General features: G+C 30.7%; 1 protein-coding gene across 1 annotated transcript in view; it reads right to left on the bottom strand.

The window, feature by feature from the left end:
• The window catches only part of LOC106466789 (band 4.1-like protein 4A), a 165176-nt gene that overhangs the window by 6530 nt on the left and 149563 nt on the right, over positions 1-9083 (bottom strand). The window contains exons 19-22 of the mRNA XM_022394872.1: positions 8002-8070; positions 3028-3108; positions 2271-2489; positions 1342-1459 (exon numbers count right to left, since the gene is read on the bottom strand). Of these exons, the coding sequence (XP_022250580.1) occupies positions 1342-1459; positions 2271-2489; positions 3028-3108; positions 8002-8070 (487 nt within the window). The remainder of the gene's footprint in view (positions 1-1341; positions 1460-2270; positions 2490-3027; positions 3109-8001; positions 8071-9083) is intronic.

The raw sequence follows: 9083 nt of genomic DNA, 5'->3' as shown, positions 1-9083 counted from the left end.
TATTCTTTTTCGATACAAATTTTAGTAATACACAGAATTTCCAGTCCTTTATAACCTTTTTAACACACGCTATAAATCACTGATTCACACACTTTACTTACGATGCCTACTGTCTTGACTCAATTATCTCTCTCTTCAATCCTGCTGTTTTTTTTGCCAGGCATATATATTAAAAAGGAGGGCATCTTGATCAGACTAGAGTTGCCGGGCAAATTCATGATCCTTTGAGAAACTCCAGCACGCATGCTCCCAGCATCATGTGAGTTCCGCTGCCATAACAATACTTATAATTCAAATTATGATAACCCACATGTATTATGTTGCATTTATTATAATTACAAACCATCTACCATTTATTTGCCCAACTCAGTAAATCCTTTTGCAAAGCAGCAGTTTCTCCACACAACCAGTAACACCCAAAACCTTAATATCATCAGAAAATTTAAGTAATTTATTTACCATTCCTTCCTGTATGTCATTCATGTAAATCAAAAAAGAGCAAAGGTCCTAAGACTGAGCCCTGTGGTACCCCATCCCATTTATAACAGTCCTCTGCTTTCTTCTCTCCAATTAACTAACATATCCCTCACTCCTATAGCAATTTTATTTTTCAAACCTTTTATGTGGCACCTTGTCAAATGCTTTCTGAAAATCTAGATACACCAAATCTACACTCTTACCTTCACCTACATAAGCAGTAACCTTTTTAAAGAATGTCAAAAGATTTGTAAAGCAAGATTTTCTCTTAGTGAAACCATGTTGACTATCCAACAAAATCCTAAACTTTGTTAAATGAGTTTGCAAAGAATCTTTTATCAGACTTTCCAAAACTATTCCCACAATATTCAGGTAGTTACTTGTAAAAAATAATTTTTTTACTATATATAAGAATATAAGGTAGGATAAGCCCTAGAAAAAAAAGGAGTCATGAATTGAGCAAAAAAAAAAAAGTGAGAGAAAAATAAAAATTTGGGATAATTTTGTCAAGGCTATATTATTTTTAGATGCTTCACACATCTGAACTTTTTACTTCCCATTTTGTGGGTGTAGAAAATCGGGAAGTTTCAAGAGACAAAAAAATCCCCTTAGTGACAGGAAGAAATATCCTAACTAAAGCTTAGCAGAGTATCTTGTTATTGTAGAATATGTAACATCACAAAAAATTATAAACATTTTACTAATAACATCTAGAAATTCTTAAAAGTAGCAAAACATTTTAATAGGGCAAACATTAACAAAAAATGATGAGTGGTTCATAATATTCTATAACTAATTCATACTTCATATTTATAAAAAATTATATTTAACTGACTCAAATTCAGTAATGATATCATGTTTTACCTGATTTTGAATGAATGAATGATTAATTTTGGGAGGAATCAACTGAGCCTGAACAAATCCTTTGCTGAGCATTGGTGAAACACCTGATATATTCGGTACTGGGATGGGTACGTTGAGCCTACAGGATTATATAATAAATAATTTTTCTGCTGTTGTTTGTTGTTAAGCACAAAGGTACACAGCAGACTATTTGTGGTCTGCTCACCACATGTACAAAAACCCAATTTTAGCACTTTTTTAGAAGAGTCAAGTCAAAATAGTCATTTTTTACAGTAATTTCTTGTTATAATTATTGATTAGTTGAACTTAATCGATTAAGTGAAATTTTCAAAAAACATTAGAGGGTGAAATGAACGTGTTTTGGAAAAAGAAAAAAAATCTATGTATAAACATAAAAAATGACAAAGCAGCTCAAATAAGTCCTGGTACTAGTATTGCCTTAAATGAATAAGTTCTAGTACTCAGTACTGGTGATTACTGGCAGAATTTCACCCTTGAAGTAGACCAACAACTAATAGTTAATTGACTAGGAAATTTCACTAATTTCCCAGCCTTATTTACTACATTATGATTGTATGGAAATATATAAACTTATTAAGAGTTAAAATTTAAATTTGTGAGTAATCAAACCACTTCAATTACACATATTTGTTTTGGAAACATTTCAAATTAAAAAACAACAGTTACATCAAATAGTGCATTATTTTAAATTGTTCATTTTTACATATTTCAATAATATTTTTCTTGAGATTTACACATAACTTTTTACACATACAGAAATGAAACTGTTTTGTTGCACAAACTATTCATTTGTGATTATACTAGTTTATGTTCAACAAAACTTTAATAATGCTACTAGAAAAATAAATTTATAGAAAAGTGCAAGAAAATAATGCTTATATATATATATATATATATATGTTTAAAACCTTTTTACACCACTTGTTGGCCTGGAACTTGCAATGATGTTGCTGTTGTTGTCTGATAACACAGTATCTTTCAGTTGGGTTGTCATAGCAAAAGAAGAACTTGTATGTGTTGATACAAGAGAGTTTCCTTGTGGCACAGAACTGTTTTCTGTATAAGGAGGTGGAGGACTGTCTTCATTTCCAATGGAAAGTTGGTTTATTAGCTTTTCTGATGAATTTCTAGAATTTTGTAAGAATTCAAAGATTGTAATGTTGGCTGCAAAGATTTTGAAGCTAGTCAATTTAACTGAACACAAAAAATAAATTGCATTAGCAAAATATAATTTTCTTCAAGGTAATAAAATATGATGCCATAAATGTTTCCTTTACATTACAAAAACTAAAAATTTCAAAGAATCTGGATAATAAAATGAAAAAGTAAACAGCTATTCTAACTTCTAAACTTTTACTTTGTAGGACATTTATGCAAATAAAAAATTTACACAACTGTTCTTTATAATTAATAAGAAACAGTAAACGAATGTGAATAGTTTTGCTTTCTACAGAAGATAGCTGTATAGTTTTGGAAATGATTTTTTTTATTACACTGAGATACAATATAAATTAAGTTGTATGCTTTATGAACGGTTTTCATTTACCAATGACTGGATTAATTTTAACTCTATATGTTCATTAAATTTATTTCAAAAGTTTTTTTTGGCTAGATATTTGAAAAACAATTTTTAATAAAGAACATTAGAGTATGTTGTGAACTTACTTTGAAGGAACTCTTGCAATTCTACATCGAACTTGACCAGTGGTAGGAGAATAACGTATCTTGAATAACCTACTGTCAGTTCTAAAAGCAAAAATTCTGAATTTAACTAAAATATAGAATCATTATGAAAAAGTAGTTTGTTACAAGAATGTTGGTAACTTTCTAATTAATACAATAATTTTTAATACAGAAACTTTAATCAAACAGTAGGGAGACATACAAGACATACACATTAGTAGTAATATGACATAGAAGCCATCCAAGCAATGCACTGTTGCTAGTAGAATGGTAAGTAGGATAACATAGCGTAATGTTTAGGGACGACAAGGGACATATTGATCCATCTCACTGTCCCATCCTCAAAACTAAACTAAAACTATTAAATAAATTAATTAAAAAAAAACTCAAAGCTAGCCCTTATAATTCATATAGTTGTCAAGCTTTCTCTTAAACTCACTTAAATTTACTGCCTCCACAACATCTAAAAGAAACCCATTCCAGAGGCTGTCAGAAAAATAAAACTGTTAAAGCTGAGGATGACTCTCATGAAAAAAAAATGATGCATCAACACTATCAATTCCCTTTGCAATATTAACACCTCAATCAAATATCCTATAACTCTTCTTTTTTCAAGAGAAAACAATTTCAAAGATCTTAACCTCTCCTCATATGACAACCCCTCCATCCCAGGCACCATTTCTAAAAACCCTCCCCTGAACCCTTTCCAACAAATTAATGTCCTTCCTAGGGTAAGTAGCTCAAGACTGAGTACAGTACTCCAAATGTGGCTTAACCAGTGACCTATACAATGAACTTATAACCTCTTTATATTTGTATTCAATATTTTTGTAGATACAACCTAAAATCCTATTTGCCATACCACCAGCAACAGCACACTGCTTGGATGGCTTAAGAGACTGATCAACTATTACACCGAGATCCCTTTCTTTCAAAACACTGTTAATATTATACCTATCTAAATTATATTTATAATTCAAATTTTGATAACCCACATGCATTATTTTGCATTTATTGTAGTTAAAACTCATCTGCCATCTGAACTCAGTAAATGATCTAAATTGTAAAGCAGAAACATCTTATTCACAGCTAGTAAGACCCAAAACCCTGATATCATCAGCAAATGTAAGTAATTTATTGATATTCCTTACTATATGTCATTGAAATATAAAGGTCCTAAAACTGAGCCATGAGGTACCCCCACTTGTGACATTAATCCAGTTTGACTGAACTCCATTTATAACAACCCTTTCTTCCATCCAGTCACTCTTCTATCCAATTAGCTAACTTATCCTCCACACCTATAAAGATCATTTTTTTACAAGCCTTTTATGTGGCACCTTGTAAAATGTTTTCTGAAAATCCAAATCTACACCCTTACCCTCATTTACATAATCAGTAACCTTTTCAAATAATATCAAAAGATTTGTTGCCAAGATTTTCCCCTTAGTGAAATCATATTGACTATCCAATAAAATTCTAAACTTTGTTAAATGACTTTGCAAGGTATCTTTTATCAGACTTTCCAAACTTTTCCCACAACTGATGTAAGATTGATAGGCCTATAATTACTGGGACAGTTTTATCTCCTTCCTTGAAAAGAAGAGTAACATTAGCCAATTTCCAATCCTCTGGCACTTGTCCACTGTTTAAGGACTTACAAAATTAGTAACAAGTGGCTTATATATCCAATCCTTAACCTCCTTCAAAACCCTTGGGGAAATATTATCTGCCCAAGGAGCCTTATTATTCTTTACACTTCCCAATGTTTTCTTAACAAACTTAGAATTAATACAGTCATCTTATTTGATCTTATTTCCATCTACCAAATGTCAAGATGAGAAATATTGTTTAAACATTTGATAGTAAAAACTGAAGAAAATGCAGAATATTATAACCCAGCTATCTCACAACCATCAGATACAAACCTTCCTTTATCATCCCTCAAGGATTCCTATTCCAATATTATGTTCACCCTTAATGTATTTAAAGAAATCCTTACTGTTAATTTTTATATTTGTGGCCAACCTTTGTTCAATTTTCATACATCCGTTTTGATGTTCTAATTTCCTGTTCGACCAACTTCCATGATCTTCTAAATCTCCCATTAATTTAAATTTCGAGTTAATTTCAATTTCTTAAATTTGTGATGTTTTTTTAAACGTTATTTCCTATAACTTTTGTGAGATAACATCTTTTTTTACTTGCATCCACCTTTTTTTCCTATAAGGAATATGTTTGTCTTGAATAGTTAGAAATTTATCTTTAAATATTTTTCACATTTGATCAGTGTCTCCAAATTACTCAGCAGTCCAATTCACAACAGATAATTCTTGTTTTGTTAGATTGTATCTACATAAATATTGAATAAAAGTCTGAAGAGATTATAATTTCATTGCATAGGTCATTGGTTAAGCAACATTTGGAGTATTTCGTTCAGTTTTTAATGTCTTACCTTTGGATGGACATTGAAATGTTGAAAAGGGTTGAAAAAAAGGCTACTAGGATGGTACCTGGGATGGAAAGGTTGTCATACAAGGACAAGTTAAGATCTCTGAAATTGTATTCTTTTGAAAAAAGAAGGATTAGTGGGGATTTCATTGAAGTGTTTAATATTGTTAAGAGAATTAATAGTGTTGATGCATCATTTTGTTTGTACTCAGTGTTGAAAATGTTAGGATTAGGGGACACAAAAACAAATTTTGGCAGGGTAAGAGTTATCTTTTGCTAAGACAGCTTTATTTTTTTTAACAGGGTGGTTGGTCTTTCGAATGCATTTCCTTTGGATAAGGTGGAGGCAGTTAATTTAAGGGAAGGCTTGATAAATATTTGAATGATAAGAGCTGGCTTTAAATAATTTTATTTTATTTTCAAAGACTAGGTTAGTGGATGGGACAGCCTGGATGGAACAACAGGTCCCTTGTTGTCTTTAAATTATATGTATGTAGTTAAAATTCTAGAAACCTGCAACTGGGCCAGTAAAGAATGATGTGATTTAATTATTACCAGTCTTATTGTAAAATAATAGCAAACACATTTTGTTAAATGTTAAGTTCTGCCAGATGAAAATTTTATGCCCTAAAACTTATCACAAATATGTCATAAATAGCATTTCAATTAACCCTTTGTTTCAGTTCAGCCAGCCTGATGGGCTCTGGTATAAAGCAAAAGGTCTTGTTGGCAGAAGGATAAAATAGACAAGGTATAGATGAAATGCTAGTTTGTACACTTTTCTTGTTAGCAATCTGTATTAGAACAGTAAAAAATGATACAACTTAAAATAATATTCAAGTTATTGTGATGTAATATCACATACACATTAATTATTACTATTCACTAGCTTTGTGTTTTGATGACTCATCAAAGAATGATTTCTTTTTGCCTTTCAAATCTTTCTAAACATTTTTAAGTTTCATGTACTTTAATAAGGCCTAGTCATCTGATCATCTATTGCACTTTAGTTCAGTAACCTGATAGCATTTCAATACTCATTAAATACTGTGCAAACAAAATAACAAAAAAGTTATAAAGTATGGCTACAAAAATATATTAACATAAGTATTAGAACAGCTTGCCTAATTTAAGAAGGAAGATATTTTGTTCACTACTGAGGCTCATGATTGTCATTATTCACAACCTGAACTTTCTGTTGCTAATACTTCCCCACCAGGTATTGGTACGCATCTGGTGGAATAGACTGGAACTTATCTTGCAAAACAATTCTAAGTGTAGTGATATTTTATGACTATTCTTTCTGTTCCTCATATGATGTTACAAAATTTCTTAATGTGGCATGTGATATAGGATGGTGAATTGTCATGCTGAAGGAGGTATAGTCCTTCCTCATAGTATTCTATCACTTCACACAGGTTAATATTTTCAAGAATGTCACAATGCAAAAAGGTATTGGTAACTTCCTTAACTATTAACAGTACATCAAATCTAAACCAGCTAAAACTGCCCCACACCATGATACTAAGCCTATCAGTCTTCATAATTAAGATGACACAACTATAATAAAATCATTCTCCAAGGCTGCTGTCAAACTCAGTCAATCCCATAATAATCTGTATCAAGGAAATAACAGCATGTACAGAGGTCTTCCTTTAATTCAGCACATTATCTACAATGGATAATAGTATTACTAAGTGGCCTCAAAATCTCAAACATTTGTACCACAAACTTTTGCATTAAAATCATTCTTTGTTGGAGGTTTGGGACATCTTTTATGCTGACCATTTGTGGTTTTGATCTAGATAAGCCATATTCAGAGGTTCATTGCAACTAGTTGGGGAGTGATGTCCTAAAATATTTGGTAAGATTGTGTAAATATATACATCTTGAAAAGAGAGTGCCATGTTTCACCACATGAGTCCTGTTCTAATAGAAAGTGTATCAACTGCTGGCATTTCACAGACTGGACTCTTGTCATCAACTGTTGGCACCAATCTAATAAAATACTGCTACTCTTCTTGCAAAGCATCTCCAAGTGCAAAGAGATTTCAGGGTCCATCACTAGAAGTCATATTATCTACAAAGGATCTGGAAATGAATAGACTAGATAAGATGTTTCAGACATTCTTATCACCAATACTGTCTCCATATAAATTTATCTTTGAAGGTTTGTAAGAGATTTTTTTTCCTTGTGAAATACTGATTAAAATGTTTTGTTGTTGGCAGCTGTTGTCCTTTATTATTTCTATTTAGCAGAAGAATTATGGCTGGGAGGTGTTCTATTCAAGTACATTTGTTAGTTATATAACTTATATATCTATATCCACATACACACAATTACATACACTTTAAACTTATGATATAAATACCTCATTTATTAACTATGCTTGGTTTTCTTCACACTTTTACTGAATGGCATTGCAACTGAAGACATCCTGAATAATATTTACTCAACCTTAGAATACTTAATACTTACTCAACCTTAGTATACTTAATACTTACTCAACCTTAGTATACTTAATATTCTTTCTTTCTTCTTCTGTCATGGTTTCAGAATCAATCAATGAATACCTGAATACAAATGAATTTGTAATGAATGTTATTGTTACAGAGATAAAACAATATTAGTTAGATTATTAAGTACAAATTATTCATAAGTGAAAACATGTTGCACTTTTAAGAAAAAACAAACAATTTTCAGGTACCTTTTAACACTTTACATTACTCTTAATTTTTCGATTTAAAAAGTTCTCACAATACTCAAATACATTTATTGTATAATACATCCTAATTTCCTGCTTGAAAAACATGCCATTAATACTGAATGTTTGAATGATTAAGTAATTTATTGTCAAAACTCAGTCAGACATGTGATAATCATAACTCTCAGAAAAAACAACGTGTAATTTAGCTTTTTTGAAAAATTTGAATAGAAATTATTGAAATTATGAGATATTAGAGTAAAATAAGTAGATAAATGTTGAAAAAAGCTGTAAAACCAATTAAATTAAAAAATGAAAGTAAAAAAGAATGTGACAATTACACAAATAATTTTCAGGTGTTGGAAAATGGGAAATATTGAAAACGCTCTTAAATTATTTAATCACTCTTGCAGATTTGCATCATGGTTTTAAGATATATGTATCTCAGCTGACAAAAATCTGTTTCATTTTCCTAAAATTGAAGTACAAAGTACTTTCTTTGAAGCTGTACTCTCTGGTTTATCTCTTTACACCCTTGAGTAGCTAATGCCTCATAAGCTGTTATCCTTTCCCCATAGATTTAGAAACAATAAAAAAGGTACAGAATATAATTAACTTATGCCAGTTACTAAAAGAAAATTTCTCAATGAGCTTATTGTAACTAAAATTTTGTAGAAATTTAAAAACTGCAAAAGGTCTTTTATATTTTGCTCAGTTAGAAATATCTCTTACCTTGCTTTTTTGATGATGTGTCAGATTTATTTATATTACATGAATAAAGCTGACTTTACCCCAAGACAATAACAAAAGGATTTAAAGGGCCCATATGATATAACACTTCATAATAAGCTATATATATATATATATATATACAGTTATTTC

The sequence above is a fragment of the Limulus polyphemus genome, unplaced genomic scaffold (genome assembly GCF_000517525.1).
Source record: "Limulus polyphemus unplaced genomic scaffold, Limulus_polyphemus-2.1.2 Scaffold2381, whole genome shotgun sequence".
Taxonomy (NCBI): Eukaryota; Metazoa; Arthropoda; class Merostomata; order Xiphosura; family Limulidae; genus Limulus; species Limulus polyphemus.
The sequence above is the reverse complement of the archived record's forward strand: the minus strand, read 5'-3'. Positions and strand labels throughout refer to the sequence as shown.